The 24,088-nt window shown below is 41.5% G+C and overlaps 2 protein-coding genes across 2 annotated transcripts; one reads left to right on the top strand and one right to left on the bottom strand.

The window, feature by feature from the left end:
* Window positions 1–455: 455 nt before the first annotated feature.
* On the top strand, window positions 456–12,300 carry ptpn9b (protein tyrosine phosphatase non-receptor type 9b). Its single transcript, XM_059338234.1, has 13 exons — window positions 456–534; window positions 2,847–2,990; window positions 4,278–4,367; window positions 4,626–4,750; window positions 4,897–5,002; window positions 5,129–5,239; window positions 5,650–6,572; window positions 6,726–6,822; window positions 7,777–7,846; window positions 7,985–8,063; window positions 8,209–8,359; window positions 8,503–8,710; window positions 9,523–12,300. Exons 1-13 carry the CDS (start codon window positions 502–504, stop codon window positions 9,744–9,746), a joined length of 2,361 nt encoding a protein of 786 aa, XP_059194217.1. The 5' UTR covers window positions 456–501; the 3' UTR covers window positions 9,747–12,300.
* Window positions 12,301–13,286: 986 nt separating this feature from the next.
* On the bottom strand, window positions 13,287–22,587 carry adamtsl7 (ADAMTS-like 7). The gene is made up of 12 exons (XM_059332327.1): window positions 22,453–22,587; window positions 21,709–21,838; window positions 21,412–21,587; window positions 20,684–20,792; window positions 19,764–19,934; window positions 18,792–18,921; window positions 17,890–18,112; window positions 17,161–17,334; window positions 16,834–17,007; window positions 16,354–16,533; window positions 15,469–15,613; window positions 13,287–13,895 (listed from the first exon to the last, which is right to left on the bottom strand). The coding sequence occupies exons 1-12, from the start codon at window positions 22,585–22,587 to the stop codon at window positions 13,741–13,743; spliced, it is 1,902 nt and encodes a 633-aa protein (XP_059188310.1). The 3' UTR covers window positions 13,287–13,740.
* Between the last annotated feature and the right edge of the window lie 1,501 nt (window positions 22,588–24,088).

Here is a 24,088-nt window from a genome sequence, read left to right as displayed (position 1 = left end):
TAGTACAGTTTAAGTTTTACAGTTTACTGATTAAAAGCCAGAATAATTCAGAATAAGGACAAAGATTTAATTTTAATTATAACAATAATACAATTGATAATAATTATAATAAAGTTATATAATAATGACCAAACCTAGCTCCATTAACTACTTATCATAAGTATACAATAATACACAATACTAAACCGTAAAACATTAAAAATAAAAAAAGCCATAGAAAGGAGGACACTTTTTACTGGAAATAAATAGCAATGCATACATTCTAGTAAATACAGTTTATGAACTGTAAATCGTAAATTGATATTTGTCAGTAGTGTTATTAGGGTTAGGGTTAGGGGTTAGGTTGTCGTGAGCTGCATTGATAAATACAGTTTATTGGCTGATATAAACCATAGAGGCTGTGGCTGTGTGTGGGCGGAGCCTCGGGCTCCTGTCTCGGGGTGGAGGGCGGGAGCGAGCGGCTGGTGGGCGCGCCCGCTGCGACGTTGCGGAGGCTTCAAGATGGCGGAAGCCCTGACAACTCAGGAGCAGCTGGTAAGGGTCTCTTTACGGATTTTTTCCCTCATTTCCCCGTCATGTTTAACGCGTACACATGTTGCCCTCAGTTTCTCCCCTCACCTGCGATTTTTTCATATATTTAGTCCCGGTGATAGTTCCTCGGTTAACGGTGTAGTCCAGTAAACAGCGCTGGCCCGTTCGCCGACTGACTCCGGTGTGACTGACAGCAGTTAGCATGTGTGTTAGCATGATGGCGTTGGCTAGTAGTAGTAGTTGGGCTCACTTAACCGGCTATGTATCTCGAAGACTCGCTCCCTTGATAATCCATCTTCACACATACCTTATAGATTTATTCGTATTGCTATTGTTAAATGCCAACGCTTTGTCACCATGGTTTCCCAGTACATGTGCCTTCTGGTGTCTTAATCGCTGCCGTTAGCCGTCCAGCTGCCACATGTAACCTAGCCGCTGGCTAATGCTAATAGCTATTGTTGACTTGCAGGGAATTTTCTCGACAGCTTTGTTGCTAGACGTTAAAAACCAAGTTGGACCAAATGTGAAGGTTATTTGTGGCCCAACACTATTAGCATTAAGTGTTGGTCGTCTCTATATACAATGACATGGATAAAACAGACTAAGATCATGACTCGTTCAACGCGAGTGTTTGCTACGAGCCAACTAGCTCGCAGTGTCGAGAATTCACAGAACTGATCCCCCGGTTCCTAGCATTGTTTTTGCCATCACTTTCTAGTAAAGGGGTGGGCCTGACTTGGATAGCAAACATCAAATGTCATGCAGCAAATCCGTTGACAGCTTTATTTCATGGCTACATGTCTTATCTGCTTCAGGCGTCCACAAGGTTAACTGATCCGTGAGCTATGTTACAGGGCACGCTTGTACTTGATGCGTTTCTTGATAACGCGCATCACTTTCCCAGATTCCGTAACCTAAGTCAATTAACTGCCCTGAGGAAACTTGCTGTAGTTTTAGCTCCCTGTTGATATCAACGACTTGTTGCCTGTCTGGGAGTAGCCCCACCAACGCTAGCGAGCATCCTGGTATTTTAGATACTGGTAGTAGCATACAGTGTATCCAAAAGGTAGGATTTAAAGGTACCCTGTGTGGCATCTACACTGATTTGGGAGGAAATGTGGGGCAGTGGAAAAAGTGCTTTGACATCTCTCATTACTTGATAAAACAGATGTTGAATGGTAACACAATAAATTACCAGTGGCTGTAAGCAAACGTAAGAGGCAATTATGCATGTCTGATATAATCCCTTACTATTCTTGTCTCGACCGAAACGTCAGGATGTAACGCTGGTTTGGTTTCTCAAACATCCAGTCACAGGATTGCTCTCCTATCATTCTTGAATACAGACCATGTCACAGACTGAAAGTGACAATCATTTGAACTCAAGGTGTTGACTGGATAAATGACAAAATATAAAACATTTTTGTGTATAGGCAGATTATTGTGCTCATGACATGATCCCACACATATAGATTTGTGTTTCCCATAGTGCTATAATGCAGTGGTGTGCCACACTACCTCCAATAAAGGCCACCTCTGCTGACATAATTTTTTAAAATGTTTTTCTAGTTATCTATCTCCCTACCTAGATGCATACCTTTCTTGTGAAATAAAACAATGTACGTATCATAATATATCATACATTTAAAGGGGAATAACTATCTGTTCTGAAATTGTTCCAGTATTGACTTGCCCGTCATTTTAATAACTAAACTGATCATGAGACAAGATGCATCAGGGTTTGGACGGATCTTCTTACCATGTCTGCCAAACAATTCATAGAGGAAACCCTGTATTTGGATTTTTTTTTTTACTTGACATGCGCTTTCTTCTTTGCCCTATAATAGAGTATGTTCAAGTTTGGTACATAGCTGATGAGTAAATCTGTCATAACATGTCATGCATAGACTTTCCTTGTGCTGGTTACATATTTGGAGGACAGATGCAGCTCACTTGGGTGACAACAAGCTGACTGTTGTGTCCGCCTCGTCATCTTCCAGGGGCACAGCCTGCTGCTTCCATCTGTATCACACATTTTTGTAACTTTGGCAGGGAAAGAATCACAAATCTGCGGGGGCTGACAGACTAATGCTTTTTCTCTGTCATGCCAGTCTTCTCTCAGTCTTTATCTGCCTTTTTTTTGCAGTTTCTCTGCTCCCTAAATTCCAAGCTTTTGATGTTATTTTTACCCATTTTCCTTCTCTTCTCATTCCCCTTCTGCACGAATATAAATATATATATATATATATTCGCTTTGTTGTCAACTTGCACACTGAAACATCATCTTCCATCTTCTCTCTCGTGTTTTGTCGTAGGCTGTGGAGGAGTTCCTGGGTGAGGTGCGTAGCAGGGAGCAGCCTCACAGCGCTGGGCTCGTGTCCCAACCTACAGCTGTAAAGTTTCTTATGGCCCGCAAGTTTGACGTCTCCAGAGCCATCGACCTCTTCCAAGCATACAAGGTACAGCAGTGCTTTGATTGGTGAAAAAACTAAAATGACTTTTCTTTTCTAAGCAGGAAAACACAAGGCTTGATTAGGATCTGGGGAAGATATTCACTTTTTCATTTTTTTGATCTGACCTTTTCTCAAAATAACAATTGCAATAACAATTTCTTTAGGCTTATTTGGTGGTTAATTCATTGTTAATTTGATACGTTTTTGAACAGTATTCACAAAATGTGCTTGCTGCTGTTAAATGTTGGCTTACAGTGTAAAGGTTTTGCCATCTGACTGTCAATTCTTTAATGATATGTTGACAGCTTTCTGCTGTCGCAGTAAACATGCCTGCAAGTCATAATCTCAAATTATGTCCTGTTATAACAGGTGATTCAGTAATAACAACTGAATAACAACTTCTTCTTCATAACTGAATATCATCTTGCAGTACTGCGAGTGAGAAAGTCAGACCACTGAGTCTTCTGTGCAGATCCATACAGGAGGATCACACAATAATATAAACAGAAATAATATCTGAAAACCAATACAGATTTCCAGCAACACAGACTACCTATTCTACAATGCTGTGTCGAGAAGGGTGCTTGAGTTTTTGAGGATGCAATTATGCTATTGTTTATGCTATATCTATATGGTGGTTAAAAATAACCTGAACGATAAAGCCAAAATGAGTAGGATTTGTCTGTTGGCGGCTTTTAAACACAGCATTCAACATTGGCCCCTCCTCCCCGGCTCAATGGCTTCAGAAGCGTTTGCCACCTGACCACAGTGCTTGTCAGTGGGTGAAGGCCAACCCCAGATTTACTCTCACTTTGTCTGCTTGGTATTTCACATCCATTATACTTCCATTTTTTGTGTGCTGTGCATTTTTTGGAGCTTCTCCTTGGGGGCAGACTTATGATCTGGTACCCGGTCACTACAGTTTTACAGAGTCCAGCCCTCACCCTGTACAAATTGTGACAGGGCTTCAAACGAAGTGCTCAAAGGTGTCCCAAAATGCCCCTAACACAGCAAAATGAAAAGAAGAGAGAAAATACAGGCAGAGGACATTGTTTCTGAAGACACAAACATGACCACACTTCCAATGAGTCATAATAGATCATTGATGAGGGTTACTTACTGTACATGTCTATATATATTTGATTTACAGGTCTTTTAATGTAAAGACTAACACAAGACAACTACATTTAGGTTGTTAATGTTTTTGATGCTGTTTGTTTGCATTTCATTTTTTCCTCCAAGCTAATTAATTTCCCCTCCCCTCCTGTCTCTGCCATCATGTATCAAATTTAGAACACAAGAATCAAAGAGGGCATCATCAATATCAACCCTGACGAGGAGCCCCTCCGCTCTGAGCTGCTGAGTGGCAAATTTACAGTCCTGGTGAGTGTTGAAGCAAATGTGAGCTGCTCTTCAGGATACGCCGAAAACGATGCACATGCTGGTCATTTAAAAAGAGTTTTGTGTGTGCGTGTCAGTCTGCACATGTATGCCTGTCTTTGTGTCCCTTTATGAAATAAAATTGAGTTAAAAAGTAGTCTAAAAAAGTGTTTATAGCTTCAATTCCTCACAAATTGCATAGAATTAAAGCATAATGAATTTGCGTTGATGTATATGATAATCTGTTAATCCTTCCACCAGCCTGGACGCGATGCAAAGGGTGCTGCTCTTGCGCTCTTTACTGCCCGTCTCCATCGGCCTGACGTCACCACCCACAAAGCTGTGCTGCAGGCCATCATCTATCAGCTGGACAAAGCCATAGAGAGGTGACATTCTAACCCATGACACATACAGCTTTATCTTGCACTTTCCCCTGTTTTGATAGTACAGATACAAATAGTGCATTGTTTCTCTCAGGTGTATTTCATAAAATTATATGCATAATCCTAAAATCTTGCTAATTTCTCCCCAGTCTACAAACTCAAAGAGACGGACTCATATTTATCTACGACATGACCAACTCCAGCTATGGCAACTTTGACTATGAGCTCTGTGTCAAGATCCTCAATTTGCTCAAGGTAAAAAAAGGAACATCCTCTGTTGTTCTTTTATCTGCCTGCAGTTAACGCTTTTGTGTCAGATCTGTCTCTCAACATCAAAAACCCTTTTCATCATTTCATCTGTCTGATGTTTGTATTTTCTAGGGGGCATTTCCAGCTCGTCTAAAATGTGTCTTCATTGTGTCATCGCCTCTTTGGTTTCGAGCACCTTTCGCGGTCCTCCGCCTGTTTGTGCGCGAGAAGCTGAGAGAAAGGGTATGTATGTTTGTTTTCAGTTAAAGTTATGTCATAGTGTTTAATTGGGTTAATGCCAGAAAAACAGGATTCCTGGGAATATGAATCCACTACTATATCACTACTAAAATATTTCAAGTTTAACAAGAAATATAATCGTGGGGGCTGGACTAGTTACCTTCGTGGCATTCAACAAATTGGCTGATATGTAAAAAAATATACATTTGACTCCTACATTAGCCCTTTATGAAAGTTCTTTAGGGTAAGAAAAAATGACTTTGAGAACACCAAATAACTTGCTTGAACAAATTTCATTCTCTTCCATGCGGCTATTCAAGCAGACAGATCACAGGCAATGAATTTGGCATTTCGTATTGCACATTATTTTGGTTGTCATTTGAAATGTGTTTTCTTTCTTAACTGTCCACCAGGTATGCACAGTGAAAGCTCATGAGCTGGCTAGTCACATCCCAGTCTCCTCCCTCCCTGAACACCTGGGTGGGACATCCCAGTATAGCCACGTGGCTTGGATCCAGTCCTGTGTTAACACACACACAAACACTGTTCAGGGTGACACACAAGAACATGACACACACGACTGTGTGGGAAGCCTGCTGCGCTCCTACAGCTTAGAGTGCAGCAACACAAGCGCAGGCGCTACACTGTCCCACACCCACATAAACACACAGTTGGGTTCCGAGCTAGCCGTGGCTAACTCTAACTGCTACGATGATAGCAATGCTAACCCACACAACCACTGCGGTGTGGCGGAGGGCAGGACTCGAGGCCAAGGACAGTACCAGCAGTCTGCTGCAAACAGGCCACAGGGGAACCACCAACACTGGAACGGCTCGGCAGTGAGCGGGGCCAACATGGCTGTAAGTGGCTCCAGCCCCAACGCTAACATGAACGGTCGTGGCCGCCAAGCCCCTCCCCAGTCAGAAACGCCTCCTGACACGCCGCTTTCCCACAAAGGTGATGGGGAGGAGGCGGACAGCAAAGCAACAGACTCTGTCCACAGGTCTCAGCATGATGATGTAAAGGAGGAGGACGAGGAGGAGGAGGAGGAGGAGGAGGAGGATGGCGAGGAAGAGGAAGGGGTCCCTCCACTGCCCCAGAAGTCTTTGCCTCGACCCCCCCACCAGCCTTCTTCCCAGTCCCCACCCCTGTCTTCATCATGGGGTCCTGATGATGACGACAGCTGCATGGAGGTGTCTGTTCACATGCCAGAGCAGGGAGGCATGACGGTGCACGATCTGGTGGAATACGTGAAGAGGAAGAAGAAGAAGGGGATTTATCAGGAGTACGAGGAGATCCGAAAGGAGCCACCATCAGGCAGCTTTGACTACTCCAAGTAAGACATAAAAAATCAATTTTATCTGTTTCTGTTGTGTGCTTCTGTCTCTCTGTACCAAGGTGAAGTAAAACTACGTGACAGATAGCACATCAGTCAATGATTTAAATCCGTCATTTGACCTCACACTGTGCTCATTTCTTCCATTTACAGAAAACTGGCCAATCAGATAAAGAACAGGTACAGCGATGTTCTCTGCCTGGACCAGTCACGGGTGCGACTCTGCCAGCTCTGTGACGACGAGGATGAGGTAATGATAAATTCGTTAGTTGAACTTAGCCGAACTTGACCTAACCACTACATCGTCATATCCAGATTAGGTCTTTGTTCCACCTTCTCATAAGAAGTATGTGTTGGTTACTTCTAAGTAGGATCATACCAAATGTCTCTTCTTTTTTTTTTTAATACATTTGAAGCTTCTATTAAGGTTGTTGAATAGGGCTTTGAATGTCGCAAGACCACACACACACAAACACACACACACACACACACACACACACACACACACAATCCCAACAACCATTTCTACAAATAGTGTGATACTAATAATATTGGTGTAGCCTAGTCATTTTCTGCAACTGTGCAGAAATTATGGGTCTCTTCTATGAGCAGGTAGCCAGTCAGCCAACACTTTTAAAGACAAGCCCCATGAAGTCACCTACATGCAAATGAGCAAATGTGTGAGCTACTGTCACTGGAAAAGAGTCAGCTACACTGATATTAACACTTCAGTCCTTATCTCCTGTATCTGTTATATGTAATTGGAACGTGGAATGCTGGCTCACTATTAGGGAGTTTTATGTTGTTAAAAGAAAATGCCTTTTTTTCTCTCTTTTTTGGCAACTTGGGTCTTGTTTTTGTAAAATGAGTACAATGCTTTTGTAACCAATGCTAATAATGGCCAAATCTGTGAAAGTGAGAGCAGCTTTTAAAAGGCCTTCAGACAAAACAACAAAGGTGTTGTGGCTTCAGAACAAATGTTGTTCTTGGCAACAAAATGAATCTCTTTAACTGAAGAAACTGTAGGCTGACTGGAATCTGCTGTAGATTCATACTGGTTGTGTATGAATTACATTTTTATGTGACAGTTTTAACCTTTTAGGACCTCATAGTCCTAATATTAATGTTAGCTGTCCTCCTATAGGAGGCAGCAGATCCTTACACCAACCAGTGAGTCTCATCTCTGTTTTTCTGTGTTTTGCAGACATCAGATTACATAAATGCCAGTTTCATGGATGGGTACAAGAGGAGCAACGCCTACATCGCAACTCAGGGTGAGCTGCTGTTGACACAAACTGCGGTCCTAATTCTCATCTTTATAAAGTCCTCCATGTAGTATACACTTCTTTTGCTCCTCTTTCAGACCACAGTAGTGTTCAGTTGTGTGACCTGACAGACTTTTTGTCCTTTAGGTCCTTTGCCCAAAACTTTTGGTGACTTCTGGCGCATGGTGTGGGAACAGATGGTACTTATCATTGTCATGACCACCAGGTGAGACTCCTTTTACAGTTTAGAAGTCAGTTATGTGTTAAAGATGTACTTAGGGTCTTTGGATACTGAAGTGAACGTCCATGTAACAACATGGCCTCGATGGTCTGATGATGAAGATAAAAACAGACACTTGTGTGTTTCTCAGAGTGGTGGAGCGTGGGCGTGTCAAGTGTGGTCAGTACTGGCCTCTTGAGGAGGGCAGGACAGAGCAGTATGGATACTTCTTGGTCAGGAACACACACATCCAGGTGTTTCAGGACTTCAAACTCTCCCATCTTGAACTTTACAACACACAGGTAAAGCAATCTGACTCCATTAGTCATTTTAAAAGTATTTGCTTCTTACTTCTGCTAATTTGATAATGCAATGAACTTAAGGTCAAAGTATCAGTCAGTGGCTTCAGGGGTATTTAAAATGTGTTCATTCATACCTTTGTTAGTCTGGAGAGAGACGGGAGGTGTGTCACTACCTCTATGTCAGCTGGCCGGACTTCGGGGTGCCCAAAAGTGCTTCTGCTATGTTGGACTTCCGTGAGCATGTACTCCAGAGGAGGGACGCTGCAGTCCAGAGCCTGGGCTCCAGTTGGACGGGGCCTCCAGGAGGCCCCCCTGTGGTTGTGCACTGCAGTGCCGGCATTGGCCGTACAGGTAAACGCATTTACCATTGTTTGGTTCAAATATCCTTTTTACAGTACATTTAGTGGCCACTTCCTTTGATATACCTCTGTGTTTATGCAAAGACCTTGTTTTTTAAAATTATGTGGCTGTCTTAGATTATAGTGGTGGTGTTACTGAAAACACAGCGTTTGCAAATTGATCTGCTGATCAATCTCTTGATTATTTGTTTGGTCAATAGAAAGGTCTGAAAATAGTAAAAAAAAATATCTTTTCCAGGTTCTTTCCAAGATATTCAGTTTATTATGATACAAAGCAGGAAATGTCCATATTTGTGAGGATGAAAACAGCATTTTGGAGACGTTTTTGTTTGCAATAGTTTTCTTTTTGTCTTTCCTGCCCCAGTTTCTGCCACAGCATCAGAAACAAAATTCTTGAAATAAAAATCTCTCACTGCTTTTTTTCTTACCTACTCCTTTTAACTACCTAACATAATACTCGCTGCCAAACTTTGCCTGGGAAAATGTAAACAAAGGCTCTTCCGGTCAGCATGACGTAAATAGTTTTTTTTCTGACCTAATGACAGATATTAAGACTATAAACAAAAAGCCAAACTTCTCGCTAATGACCTTATTTGCTGACTGTTTCATAACCAGTTTAAACTCCATGTAGTTACTTTTGTAAAAATATATTCTTAAATGTGATTCCACTCTGATGGCAAAAAGAAGTGCTACCCAGTCCTAGCCTAGCCTAACTTTTTTTTGTGACCTGCTCAGTATGTGTACATAATTAGTTGACTTTATCTTGTATAACACCTCCATCTTCTGTCTACGTTCCCTAACCAGGCACATTCTGTACACTGGACATCTGCCTGTCCCGGCTGGAGGACATCGCCACTGTAGATGTCCGTCAGACGGTGCGGCGGATGCGTACACAAAGGGCTTTTAGCATCCAGACCTGGGACCAGTACTACTTCTGCTACACAGCAGTCATCGAGTATGCCCAGCGCCACGGGAAACTGAGCCCGGTGCAGTGGTCTGACTCAGACCTGGAGACTGACAGCGAGTGAGGGACACATGGAGGGATAGAGAAACAAATGGGATAGCAAACCTAAGCCGAAGTCATAGGAAGGAAAGAGTGAGGAATGACGTTTCAGAGTAGAGGAGGGAGGTGACTCTTCTGCCATAAAAGAGAAGAGACAAAAGGATGGAGAAGTTGTTTTGGCTCTTGATGTAATGATAACAGACTCCCACAGTTGCTCTTCCTTCACATGAATGGATGGACGGACGAGGTGAAGAGCTGGAGAAAAGAAACATACGGGGAGTAGAAACTGTGCATTGCGTCGCCGATTGAGCAAGCTGTCCTGCCAATTTCCGAGCCCCTTTTTATTTAGCAAACTACAGGGGGACTTGGCCTGCCCTGAACCTGTCTTGTTGACAAGAGAGTTGTACGAGTTGTAGCATTTTTATATTGACTTGCACATGAGGAATGACAAACTTGAACTTTACCCCTTGAAGCCCTCCAAACCCCAGTCTTTGTTCCTTTTGTATTTCTTGTTCCTTTTCAACCCTGAGCACATCTGTTCTCACAGATGCAATGTGAGGGGTGTGAAAAGGTGAAACTTGAAAGCAATTCTTTGTTTTGTGTTTTTTATTTTGAGAGGAAATGGTTGTGCGTGAGAAATTGGTCGTAAGTGACAGTAGATCAGTGTGTGAGCCATTTAGTTAATTTCCGTTTTTTTCCCCCTTTGTTTTCCATGTCCTTTTTTTCTATGGTGCATTTTCTACGTGTGTTTCATATTTGTGCATATGTAGACTAACTTTTCAAAGCCAAAGTCCTCACCCTGAATGCTTGGATGTACTCCTTACTGAGATATTATAGACTGAAGCCCATGTATATTCTTGTAACATACATTTATACATTATTGTGCATAATAACAACCTCTGAAAGAAGAGCAAAAAACAAAAGCCTTGTTTAATATAATTGACTTAACCGCAAAGAAGAAATATCTATGTAGCGAGCCAGGCTATGACAAAATATAGAGAAGATTTCTGGTATTAAAACTGATATCGTATTGCAAATCTGTGTGATTTGTCAGGTCTAACAACATCTTTACTGTTGGAGCGTTCTGATTGGACGATCTCGAGTAATTTGGCCTTAACTTGATTCACTGCCTCGTCGTTCTCAGACCTAAACCATACCTGAAACTGTAAACTTTTGTTTCACCTTTTGTTCTTCTTCCCTTTTTTGAACCTTACTCCCTCGATACCACAACTGTTGTGTTTGATTCTCGAGGCATATCCTGCCTCAGATAATTGTGCCTTCAAGTTTTCCTTAGCTTAATGTCTCGCTAGTGTAGTAATAACACCCAAACGAGTGCACTTGAATAGTACACGCTGACTGTGTCACACAGGACACCCACATTTTGCCTATAGTCCTGTGCATAGTATACTACTTCTTAATAACATGAGAGTAGTGAGTTATCTGGGACTAAGCTCTGGTTTGAGACATGGCTATTCTTTATCATTTGACCTCAGGGGGTAATTCTAGTGTTTTTTGCCTAGTGTCAAAGATCCGTTTCTGGGTTTGCCTCTGGTAAATTATCATTTAAGAAAAAAAAACTATATCAACTTTATTTTGTATTTTTTACTGTATTGTATCCTACTATATTTATGTCTTTGTAAAACTTCTACAATATTGAAATCAGTGAATGTTGGTACGATGCTACAAAGAAAAACAAACCAGTTATTGCATTTGATAAGCTGAACAAATCAGATGGGGAGTGAAATATATTTTTTTGTTTGTTTTGTTCACAATGAAATTTTGGTGGACAAATGTCACTTGCCATTGTATTTTCAGAACTGACTTGTATAAATGGTGATTGTTCAATTGTAGGACAATAGGAGGAGGGGAGGGAGGGGGGTCGGGGGAAGCTAACGAGTATGTTTTTAGACAGCTTATTGTTAAACTCAGTAACAATTACATTAATGTCTTGTACTGTCTGGTACCCAATGCCAAGGACAAAGCAAAAAAGAGTTAAGAGGAAAAAAAAATAGCAAAAAAAGACAAGTGGCTGCCATTTCTGTTCAAAAAAACCCCAGCTTGGTGTCTTTGAGAAAAAAATATATATTTAGAATGGGTTAAGGTTTATCAGCATGGAAAGCGAGCCTTGAATGTTTTTTGGGTAATGGTGTCCGAGCAATTTAGTCGAGACAGACTTGGATATTGTTGGTGAATGTGGACCCTGCATCCCTCAATGCCAAAGGCCCAGGCTCACCCTAAAGATTTTTTTTTCCTATCACACGTCCTCAACAGCCTACTAGCATGGACCTACCAGTGCAGCCTTGCATCCACGGACACAGAAAGACTTGGGAGCACCTCGGGAACATTACTAAAGCTTATGTATAGACACAAAATGGGAGAGAGTGTATGTAAAAGAGTCTTGGTCCCCATGCTACTTTTAATTTGTTGTATGAGAAACAAGAGAATGCAATGTGCATTTGTCATTGGTGTTCATTTAATGTTTCTTTCTGTGCTTTAAGTTCTCGTGATTGAATTATGGCCTTTTACATGCTGTCAGCCCGGCTGTCCCATTAAAGCAACGGTATTACTATCTTGAATGAGCTCAGAGTTCATGTGATCTCTTCTTGTGCATCATCTTCAAATGTTTTCCAAACAAATCACTTTTTATTCAGTTACTGGGAGGGGGGGTATTTACTCCATTAAGAGACTACTCAATACCACTTCTCCATATTAGACAACTTGAGTATTTCGATTCCAATCTGATAGTTTTTTCCCCATCTGAAACAACTAAGCTGTTAAATAATACATTTATATATATTCACTTTGCTAAACATAGCCATGTAAAAAGTATAATACTCAAACTTTGAAACAAATATTCTACTCACTTAAATGAAGAAATACATTGTCTATAACATGACTTCTGCAATATTGCTGTTTCTTTTTATTATAATTTTCTCACACAGCTGGCCCTCGAACTTTAGTTAAAAATGTACATGATGTTTTAGACTGATGGACAATAGCCAATGGGTGTCATCACGTCTATGAGTTAACTGTGTTACCAGCTGATTTATCCCTCAAAATTCCCGGTATTTGGAATTTGTCCTAGTCCTTAGACAGAAATGGTTAAATGCCTCTTTTACTAAAAGACCATAAATTCTGCCAGCTGAAACACTGCTAGGGCAATAAAAATAAATCTGTCACCCTGCAGCTGAAATTATTATAAAGCCATATTCCAAATCTTCGCTTAAGCAGTTTGTCAAATCAAGCGAGAATATTCTTAGATAAACTTTGGAATATTCTTTTTGTGTCTCCCATCAGTTACAATGGAAACACATAAGAAAAGGGACTCATAATGGCCAGTATGAACACATAGACTGATTATAGCAAGCAAAAAGTTCCTCAAAGACAGACTTTAAAAATGACGACCTTTCCTTTTAATGTGTGTTGAATACATGAGATTCCTGCCAACAACAACAGACACAGCTGTACTTTAACATTTTTATTTCCCAACAGCACAAGTGTTGCTTTGGGATATAAACTGACCCTCAACTATTTAAGGTCAGTGTTAAAACAGTATTTTGCTTTTCTTAACACATTTTTTTTTAACTTGGTGCTGCATTTATGTAATCATCTTAACCTCACAATAGGAGGTTGAGACATAAAACAGTATCGTGTAAAAATCAAACTATTCAATATCTTTTTTAACATCTGTAATAACACAACAAACAACAGCTAAGTACCGGAAGTTATACACCCTTTATTAAGAATAAATATACAATACATCATCAAAAGTGACATGTCCAGTTTGAAGTTACACTACATACTCTACAAAGTGAAATACTGTTTGTGTGTGTTGTCAAAAGATTGAGAGATTTTCAGGTTCATGGTGCTGAGTCCAAAAACTAGAAGAGAACAGCTGATTACCTGGTCAGTTATTCTGTTGCAGGCTGACTGAATATTGAACCATGCTTTATATCACATACTGAGGTGCTCTCCAAACAGAGTGCGGTGAAGTGAATTGAACCTTCTCTGTGGCAGCATCACCTGCGGATGTGGTTCTTTTGAAGTGAGTCGGGGTATGTTTTCTGGACTTGAGAGCAGGAGGCGCAGCAGACACTCCTGTAGTACGGGTAGACACAGAGCCTGGCCTGAACCACCACCATACAGTTATGATACTGGTCGCTGCATGATGGATCTGTGAAGGAAAAGAGAAACAAGTTAGAGAAACTTAGAAAAATGGGAAAAGCGAAGCAGGTTTAAGCCCTAAATACAAGTCCAAATCCAGGTCTGAACACTTTGTCACGGTCCTGCTCTGTGGCCAGAAGCCTTCAGACTTCTTCATAAAGATTTCAGTATTTTTTAGTTACCGAGATTAGTTCTGTCATTATTTTGCCTCTAGTGGGTTGTTTTTTTATGAGAGGATTTTGTTTTCTAGGTTGGGCTGTTTTAGTTGGACTTTCAAACATTTTATCTTCTAAGCGATTTATATTAGTATCTGTCCTTGTTTTCATATATTCATATTGAGCTTTTATTGTATAGGTTATGGAGTATGTTTAGTGTTTCCTGTTTTATTTTGTAGTAGTACTCACATCATGCGCCTCACTCACTGATTTGTTTCACCTGTGTCTAATCACCTACCTCTTCTTTTGAATTAATTTCTTTCATTGTGTATTCCTAGAGTTATTTTTGTCTTGTGGTTCAGACCTTGCTTCCATAGTTTTTTAAAACCTTTGCCAGCCTATGACTGATTTCTCTCTGTGTTTTAGTCATGCTATTGAGTCCTCTTTACCTACTGGTACCGGGCTGTTTGAAGTATGAAGGCAACATTTTCCTGCCTGCTAAAATGAATTGAGGATAAAAATGGTTTCCCACAAATGTGTGTATTTAATGAATTAGAAATCAAACATTGGTTTGTACACATACAAGACATAAAACTCTTCATATGAAGGAGCATTGGACTGATGTCACAGTGCCGTAACCATTAGATGACACCTGTCATACACACGAAGGAATCTTTATGAATGAGTACGACTGCTGTCAATTAGCCCTTATATACCCATCAAATAACACTTAATGACTTTTGACAATAAAATATTCATGAAGATACGTTTTTGACAGGTGTGATGTTAGTCTTCAAAAAAGACTATTGACATTCTCATGTCAATTTGATGTACAGACTTCCTGTAGTTTTTCAGTAACCATATTAAATGCACACAATCTTTTAATGTGTTAGGAAGGTTTTACGAGTGTGTGATCTCACACAGAAACGCCTTAATGTTGTTTCTTTGGGCTGGATAGTTAAAGGGACATACTTGATTGTATTTACGACCCATTCTTTATGTTCCCGCGTCATTAAATACACCAGAACGATGATTAACTGCTGAACATCAAAAGCTGTTTATGTATAAGATATACAGTTTAATCCAAATTTTCTTGCTCCTGTCTTCTTACCCCATGATCAGTAACTCATTGATCGTTTCGAGATTGGTTTTGGCAAACACATGCTTAATTTTGGCAGGGAGGCTCCTTCATACATGAGTCATCAAAAAAACATTCCTCCCTGTTTCTTTACAACCCCTCAGTTCTCTCTTGTTGAGGCAGTAGACCCCAGATGAGATGAACATGCTCCTGGTGACATTATCAACAGTGACAGCATCACAGAGAAATCTCACTCCAAACAGGTCCTCTCTGACCCTCCTGTGAACTCTGACCTAGCAGCACCTACAGGGGACTCACGGTGGTAGTACAACACCGCTCTGCAGACTTACTTATCTCAGCCACACACGGTTGGTTGTTGCATTCTTCTCGGCTCTCTGGGGTCAAACTGGGGTCGCATCGGTCACTTGGGGAAATGTTGTCAGCAAGACAGCGCACCTCACGCACACGGTAGCCCCCATTACAGGAGCGTGAACACTGAGAGAGCAGAGGACAACACTTAGTCATCACAACCTTACTTCACTTCAAAAATTGCAAAACCTAGGATCCAATATCTCTCCTGTGGTATGTGGCCATACAAGTAGTTACAGTTTATGTTCCGGGGTTTTAAGATATCCATCTCTGAAACATCTGCCTCCAACACAATAAAATGGAAGTGAGTATAATTACATTTTTGGTTTTAAAAGCAAATAAGTATGACAATATACATAAATCTCAACAGAGAACGACATTGCTAAGCAGCATAATTACTTTCTAACAAAAAACTCTGCTCAGCTCATGATCTGCAGATTATCCAGATGCTCTGATCATTATTTGACAAAATATTCCCAACTCAAGGTCCACTAGTACTTTCTTCCTAGATACTTCTGCTGTATCACAAGGTCTTCATTGTCATATGAAGTTTGGTCCTTTAACATCCCCGAATGTTACAACCAAATGTCTCAAATACTAACTGTGATTCTTTTATGTGTCAGAAACTACAGGAGAATCATAGAATGTTGGAATGACGTGTTATTATGAATCCTACTGCATGTCTTGGCAAAACCTTCCCTGCTAAGCGTTCAAGCATCACTCACTGGCCAGGTGTCCATGCTCATCCTACCAAGTCTGACTCTGACCACTGGGCTATCCTGACCTTAACCACTTGGTCCACCACTGGTCTTGCCAAGCATTAGGATTCATAATCAGACTTGAATGACAGACTTTGGGACACTTACCACACTCCAATCTGTGACATACCACTGGACACCGCATGGCTTCAGTCTGCAGGGCTGAGCTGTGATTGGCTGAGAGAGACTGGAACATTTTAAGTCGTCCACAACCTCCATACGACCATCGTTGATGAAAATACAAGCTGCACTCCGTGTCTGTGTGCCATTCCCGCACTCTGCAGAACACTTAACACACACACACACACACACACACACACACACACACACACACACACACACACGTTATGCTGTGTTTCCATTACTTTAGAGGTTAAACGTTAAACCGAGTCTTTGCCCTAAAATCTAAGATTTACATTATGGGGACTTATATTTTGTACCCATAAGGAAGGCGAGTACCCACAATTTGACTCTAAACAGATTTATGTCCCCATAACATGAGAAATACATGGCAACACACACACACACACCCTGGTGGAGTTGAAACTCCAAATTTTTTCATAGCGTGTACATGTACATGTGAATTACCTGACCCCAGGGTCCGGTGTACCACTCCAGGCGGTTCTGGCAGGGGCCCGAGTCACACGATGTCACTTGTGGTGGGCGTTCCCCTTTGCAGCTGTCCAATGGGAGATCAGTCACATGATCTGTCAGGCACACTGCCGTCCGGGTTCGATTGCCTCCACCACATTCTGCAGAGCACTGATGAATATCACACACACATATACACTCATAATTAGTGCCACTTCTGACAGAATTTCACTTCTTTCCCTCCAATTATATCACATTCACCATACACACACACATACACACATACACACACACACACACACACACACACAGTTTGTGTATTACCCGTTGGCTCCAGATGGAGGTGAACCAGCTGCGTGCACAGGCCCCCATGTCACAGTTCTGCAATGTGTCTGGCTTTAGGTTCATGTTGCACTCCTCATCCTCCTCCACATCACCCAGGTTGCTCACACACACCACCTCCCTGCTGCGCTGGCCCACCCCACATGGCACTGAACACTGTGGGACAGAAGGTGGGAGAAAAGGGTCGGAGGAACCGAGAGGCAAATGCTTGTTTGTGTTTTTTATTATAAAAATGTCCATGTCCATTGTATACAATGATAATGTGTGTACATTTTCTTTAATTTAGCCAATGAATGCATTATTTCCAAGGCTGAATTTTGTGTGATATTTGTCGTACTTAATATAACTTACAAATTGCTCACATAATTGATAGTTAGTATTAAAAATCAGATGAAATATTTAATTACAATGGATATTATTGACATGATATAGTATTGTACAATATAGGATTGTATAGGATTACTTACAGTTTGTAAGTACTTTACTGAGTATTATTACATTTATAACCAAAGTTACTAGTTACTCAGCAGATTATGATTTCATATTAAAAACATATGATCATCTTATAAAACGTGTGTGTTATGGATTGGAAAACGGAACATGTTATGTTTATTAGTAGATTAATATAATTTTAATACTGTGTGTGTGTGTGTGTGTGTGTGTGTGCGTGTGTGTGTGTGCGTGTGTGTGTGTGCGTGTGTGTGTTCTTACCGGGCTCCACTCTGATCGTATTTCCCACTGGCTACAGATCTTGAGCTGACATGTAGACTTGGTCACCGGCCGATCAGACAGCCCACACACCTCTTGTCCTACTGTAACCGATGTCTCTGTCCCATTGGCATGAACTTGTGTGACCTGGCGGCAGATGACCTGGCGGTGCTGAGTGCCCGGTCCGCACCTCCTGCTGCACTCTGACCACTCCCCCACATCCCAGCTGTCGGCCAATCAGAGAGAACAAAGGAAGCGTTAGATAAAATGTGGTTACACATTGAGACGTGACCTTCCTCAAGCAGAGTCCTTCTCAGCGCTCTGTCCTCATTTTGACCACAGTTATTGTGTGTGGTAAGTTGACCCTGGTCTACAAGGGGCATTATAGAGCCTGTATTTTCCTCCAAAAGGAGATCATAAACAAGACAAGCAAAAGAAGCCAATTTGTGCTGCGCAAGTTCCGATGTTTCTCCTCATTCTATTACTTTTGAAGGTTCAGTTGTGCAACCCTCTGCTGCTGCTGCGTCCCAATAGAAACATATATATTTCAGACTGACAGCTATCATGGATCACTGACACTGCGGGCGAAATATCTGACAGAGCCACAACCAAACATACAGTTAATCCACTAACACCCCGTTACATCTTGGCGACGGTAAGATCTGGTGGTATTTACCACAAGATATGAAAACCGAAGCCACACCAAAGTGAGTCAGTGCGATCGATTCTGACTGGTGAATGACTTATGGCTTGAATGTGTGTGAGTGATGAAGGCTTCACCCCGAGAGTCTCAGCACCATGTGGAACTAATACAGTGTACGTGTATGTGTGTTTCTCTCTGTGTCATGACTATTGTTTGTGACATCAGGTGCGTGTGTGTTTGTGTGTTTGTGTGTGTTCCTCACTATGCAGGACAGGGCTGGGTGTTGCAGTCTTCTTCCCGGTTTGTTGGCTCAAGGGCGGGGTCACAAAGGTCAGCAGCAACAGTCTCCTGGGAATCCTTCTCAACACATTCCCAGAGTACCTGACGCCTGCCTGGCAAGCGTGCAGCCACACACACACGCATGCACACACAGGAGGAAAAAGACTGTAAATATGCATATTTTGACAGAAAACAAAGTCGTTTTCATACAGCAATGATTTATGAGGCACATGTATTTTGCCAGCAATCTCAGCCCTTCGGGTGCATGACAGCTACTGTACATCTATGTGTGTCATCTTTGATTTTGTAACATGTAATTATTATTATCTCTGCCAAGGAGGTTATGTTCTTGGTGCGGTTTGTTTGCCAGTCTTTCAGCAGGATTAGGGAAAAACGACTGGCCCAGTTTTCTTGAAACGGGTGGAAGGGTGTAGCATGGGCCAAGAAAGAACACACAAATTATGTTTGACTTTTGCTGACATTGCAAGATAGGGCATTTGTGCTGCATTCATGTAGTGTTGAAATAATCAGGAAAAAATGTGTTTCAATCATCTTTAATGGCTCACCTAATCCGCCTCCTTGTTGTCACGCAAATACTGGAAACAGCTATCAATCAACATGTTATTTGAATGCTCTGAGCAATAAACTAAAAATGAAATATGACATCCCAACTGTTGAAATGAGAGCATCTGAGGAGCGTGTGAATGCACCATCGGCCTTGGCAGATGTCTGCATTCTGCAAGTGTCATTCTAGTTTATATGTGTTTCCTCGCTGCAGTTTGGATCATGCATCACTCCAATGGGGCCTTTTGGCATCAGCCAAATTTCAAGTTAGGCTGCCGCTACACTAAATTAATATCCTAAATGGTTGTTTAATACACATAAAAAGTGTTACATAAAAATCTTAGAAAGCATTAATTAAATGTGTGGTCAATGTTCCTTTGTGTTTACTCACCAGTGCCACAGGTGGAGCTGCACTCTGTGTGACCACTCTTTGTCCAGGTGTAGGTGGGCCGAGGGTCAGAAGGAACCTGGTTAGGGTGGGGTTTCTCTTTGATGATGTCATTGTCTGTGACGTCACTTTGGCGGTCCCTCTCACCTGAGTGGGATGGGCTTCCTGTCTCAACTACAAGGGGAGTGGAGGTTGGAGATAATACACAGACCCTGTTGTGAGGAGTTTTATTTAAGAAACTAACTTAACTTTGTTCTTTAGTATTCCTACAAGAAACTGCTCACAACAAGGTCTGTGGTTTATCATAATATTTCTATGATTTCTAGAAAGAGACATTACTCTTGAGGGTTTTTTAATGGATTTTTTTTTTTGGCACTTCGAGCACCACAAGTGAAGACAGGCATAAATGGTCCCTTTTGGTTATGTGTTGATACCTCTGGTTATTCAACAATTATTTATCAGCATCATCAGACACAAATGAAGCAATTGTTTAAATCTCTTTAATGAAGGTTTAATATTAGGTAATGAAATTAAATCTGGCCCAAGTGACTGATTATTGTCTCAGTGTGCGGTAAAGAGATCCTCGCCAGACCAAAGTCTGGCTGACTGCCTGTATCAAATGTTATCAAAATCCTAATCAGATTTTCAAAAAGACAATTTTGCTGAAAATGATACATATTGGCGTTGCCATGAAATCTGAACTGAACACACACACACACACACACACACACACACACACACAGACACACACACACGCACTGTATTGTACATGCAGACACAAACAGAGGCATCTGTTATGCGTTATGGTCCCAGAGGGTAAACGTGAAAATTGAGTATGAGAAAATGGCACTGTGGTCACTTAGGGTCACTAATATAGTGTGAAGTGTGTTTGGGTGGTTATGCATGTTAGTGTGTGCTCTCACCCAGGGGCAGAATATCAGAAGGTGGATCAGGCTCTGGAGTCGGGTGTGTGTTTTCTAAAGGCACAATGTATTCATAGGATACACTGGGACCTGGTTGCTGGTAAATCAACTGTGAGAAAGAGAGAACAATGAGGGGTAGATAGTATATGATGTTATTTTACCAGAATTTTTCAATGGAAAAAAATAAAGATGAGCAAAGTACATTTAGAATACCATGGTAAGAACAGCTTAGATTGAGTATAATAGAAAGAATATGTTAAATCTGTTCGCAACTCGTCACACCTGTGAACAAAAAACATGAACAATGCATTTCGGGTGCTGGGACTTAGTTCAAGTGCCAAAAATTGCAGTTCCTCAAATGGCCACTTGAGGCTGGATCCAAAAGTGGTCAATCCCCATAGACAGCCATGTTAAAATTCCCAACTTTACAGCAGAAATAGCTGTTTACAGGCTGGTAAAAATAATTTGTTATTCACCCATTTTAATTATACAAAGACTTAAAGTTGCATGCATGATTAAGGGAATGGCTGCTTTGAGTGACAGGTGGGTGACGTTTAGCAACCAGTCTTCTTCCAGCCTGGCTTAGCTTCACCTCTTGTTTGAGGTGAAGCTAAGAGACTCTTCAGAAACTTATGAGTGACATCATGGTGACTACGTTCATGTTTTATACAGTGTATTTGTATAGCATAATGTACTACAGGTATAATTGTGTATGCATAGTGTCTCACATAAACATGCAGGTCCTCAGCCAGTGGCCCGGGTGCAGTGATGGACTCTCCGTTGCGAGAGCGGATTTCATTGGGTCGCTGGTACGTCAGCATCGTTCCCACGGCGATGAAGATCCCCGGCCTGTCAATCGCCCAGTTACCATTGATGATGGAGATGCCACTTTGGGACCTCAGAGCTGGTGGAAAACCCCAAGTTCATCCATCAATGTTGTGTTTGTCATTCTAAAAGTATTTCTGCTGTGTGTGTGTATGTGTGTGTGTGTGTGTGTGTGTCTGTGTCTGTGTCTGTGTGTGTACCCAGGTAGTTTCGACTCTTTATCGTCTCCCGTACGCTGATGTTTCGTGCTCCAGCAGGAATCTCTGCAATCTTATGGTAGCCAACGCGGAGGAAAGTTCTGGAGAAATTCCCCTTCACTACCTGAAACCCCTGCCAACGCACACATTCACACACATTTCTGCACAACACAAAGCCACAGGTACAAACATTGCATGTGCCCACTCATGTACATCTGCAGGCACTCTCTGCTTGCTCTCTGTACCATGGTTTCACCATCACTGGCACGCGTTTCAACAGTATAATCATAAATTCCGCTGGATCACATTGCTGCTCTTTTTCTCTCAATTTCTCTCATACATCTCCCTCTCTCTTTTGCTGTAAATCCCACAGCTCACTCCTTTCTGGTCCTCCTCCACTCCTTGCCTGCGTAAAGTTTGTAAAACTCTTTTGTTCCTTTCACATGTCTTTTTTAATAGGACCCAATGGGTTTTCCTTTTTAATAGTTAAGTATTAACACAGTTAGACACAGACACAGATAATCTTAAACAAATTAGGTTTGGTGAAGACTTTAGTTGCAGTGTGAATAAGAAAAAACTCCAATAAGATATTTAAAATAATAGGAATAATTCATGTTCCTTTAAAAAGAATACAAACTATGGATATTACTCAGCACAGCATGCATGATGATGACGACATTACAGCCTTTAAAAAAATACAGCTGTATATGAGCTATATTTGTTTCCATGACCATGTGGATGTCTTACCTTCAGAGGGTTGGTGCTGGCTTTGGTATCCCAGGGAAGAGCACCCGAAGGTGGGCAGAAAAGACAGATGAGGTGGAGGAGAGCCAGAGCTCGACCCTGCCGCAGGGAGCTGAGCTGCTGCCACAATCCAGCCATGGAGAGACTGAGGCAGGAGGACACACACACACATACACACACGCATGTTTAATGGGTGTGTGTGTGTGTGTGTGTGTGTGTGTGTGTGTGTGTGTGTGTGTGTGTGTTTGTGAGGTGGGGTTGGCTTGAGGGGCGGGAGGGAAGAAAGACAAAGTTTGGGAGGGATGTAAGAGACAAATTTTTGAGAGAAAGTGTTTGGAAATTGTAGGCACATTTTTTAAAAGTTGTTGAAGTCACACCCATTTCTCACCTCAGTATGAATGTTATGACAGCTCATGGTGTGTGTTTGGGGCATGATGACAGGCTCCTGTAGTGCATCCCAAAGCTTAACCCAAAAACAATATCTCTCCCCGTGAATCGTCATGCAGGATTGTGAGGCTTTGGACACATATCAGTCTTAATCGTGCTCGGACTTCTCCACCCACTTCTTGTTTTCACTTTTTAAAGCCTTGCTTGTTCTGTTCTGTTTTTCTTAGGATGGAAAAAATGAAGGATGAGCAAAGAAAATTAAGAATACCACAGAAAGAACCGGCTTAGATTGAGGATAATAGAAAGAATATGTTCACAACTTGTCACTTTTTGTGGTTGTGTGTGATGAACAAAACACATGAACAATGCATTTTGGCTCTATAGTGATTCAGTATTCCTTCATCAGTGATTCACACCTAAATGATGCCAGTTTAATAATGACTCAGCTCACCACCATACCATGTTGGGGAACAATCAGTTCAGAAATTACTGTAACTCCACTAGCCAGCCATCAAAACAGCAGTGACACACTCCTGAAGTGTTCATCTAGAGAGGTTATAATAATATTAGCAAGGACATAAATGATTTTGGAGGAGCTGAAACACATATGGGTGCAATATATTCCTCTGGCTTAATCATTCAGCTCTGGGCAGAGGACTGTTTTTGCCCTGTAAACACACAATGTAGTGTAGCTTGCCTGGCTCTTTAACTTTCCACTGTTTTATGTTGGGGAGTGAGGAGAGATGAGGGTTGTAAATATCAGAAATAAATGTCGACCGTAACTGAATGTCACAGTGTGGAGGAATGTAGACGGATGGAGCAGAAATAATGTGTTTTTCCTACCTGTTTTGAGTGAACTATCAAAAACACGACATTTCAGTTCTAAAAAAGCGCCTTTTCCCATATAGATTGCCAGCTGATCGACGCCACAGCTGTTCACAACATGGGTGTGAAATTGCCAGGGCTGAGAATTTCACAACTTCTCTGTATCTTTGTGGTGATTGTGTGGTTGCTTGTGTAGGTGCATATGTTTGTGTGTGGACTCTACAAAGATATATGAGTCACATATGTGTGGATAAAGCAATGCGATGTCCGTAATACATGGTGAATCAATCGGGTCACCATGAAAGCAGCGTGAGTGAGAAAAACAAGCAGAATGTGGACCTGCAAAGCTCTGTGAAGTCTCATAGGGACACACAGTGAGGAGAGACATGTACCGCTTCCTCTGTCTTCCTTTCTGTCTGCATCTGTC

The sequence above is a fragment of the Centropristis striata genome, chromosome 1, assembly GCF_030273125.1.
Source record: "Centropristis striata isolate RG_2023a ecotype Rhode Island chromosome 1, C.striata_1.0, whole genome shotgun sequence".
NCBI lineage: Eukaryota > Metazoa > Chordata > Actinopteri > Perciformes > Serranidae > Centropristis > Centropristis striata.
The sequence above is the reverse complement of the archived record's forward strand: the minus strand, read 5'-3'. Positions and strand labels throughout refer to the sequence as shown.

Bases quoted from the DNA above. Each gene is read 5' to 3' on its own strand.
- adamtsl7 (XM_059332327.1), bottom strand. From the start codon at position 22,587: ATGGCTGGATTGTGGCAGCAGCTCAGCTCCCTGCGGCAGGGTCGAGCT. The intron at 18,113-18,791 runs GTGAGGAACACA...ATTGGCCGACAG, and splicing joins ACCCAGCCCTGTCCTGCATA to CTGGGATGTGGGGGAGTGGT. The intron at 17,008-17,160 runs GTAATACACAAA...GATATTCATCAG, and splicing joins CCTCCATCTGGAGCCAACGG to TGCTCTGCAGAATGTGGTGG.
- ptpn9b (XM_059338234.1), top strand. From the start codon at position 502: ATGGCGGAAGCCCTGACAACTCAGGAGCAGCTG. The intron at 6,573-6,725 runs GTAAGACATAAA...TTCCATTTACAG, and splicing joins GGCAGCTTTGACTACTCCAA to AAAACTGGCCAATCAGATAA. The intron at 6,823-7,776 runs GTAATGATAAAT...TGTGTTTTGCAG, and splicing joins TCTGTGACGACGAGGATGAG to ACATCAGATTACATAAATGC.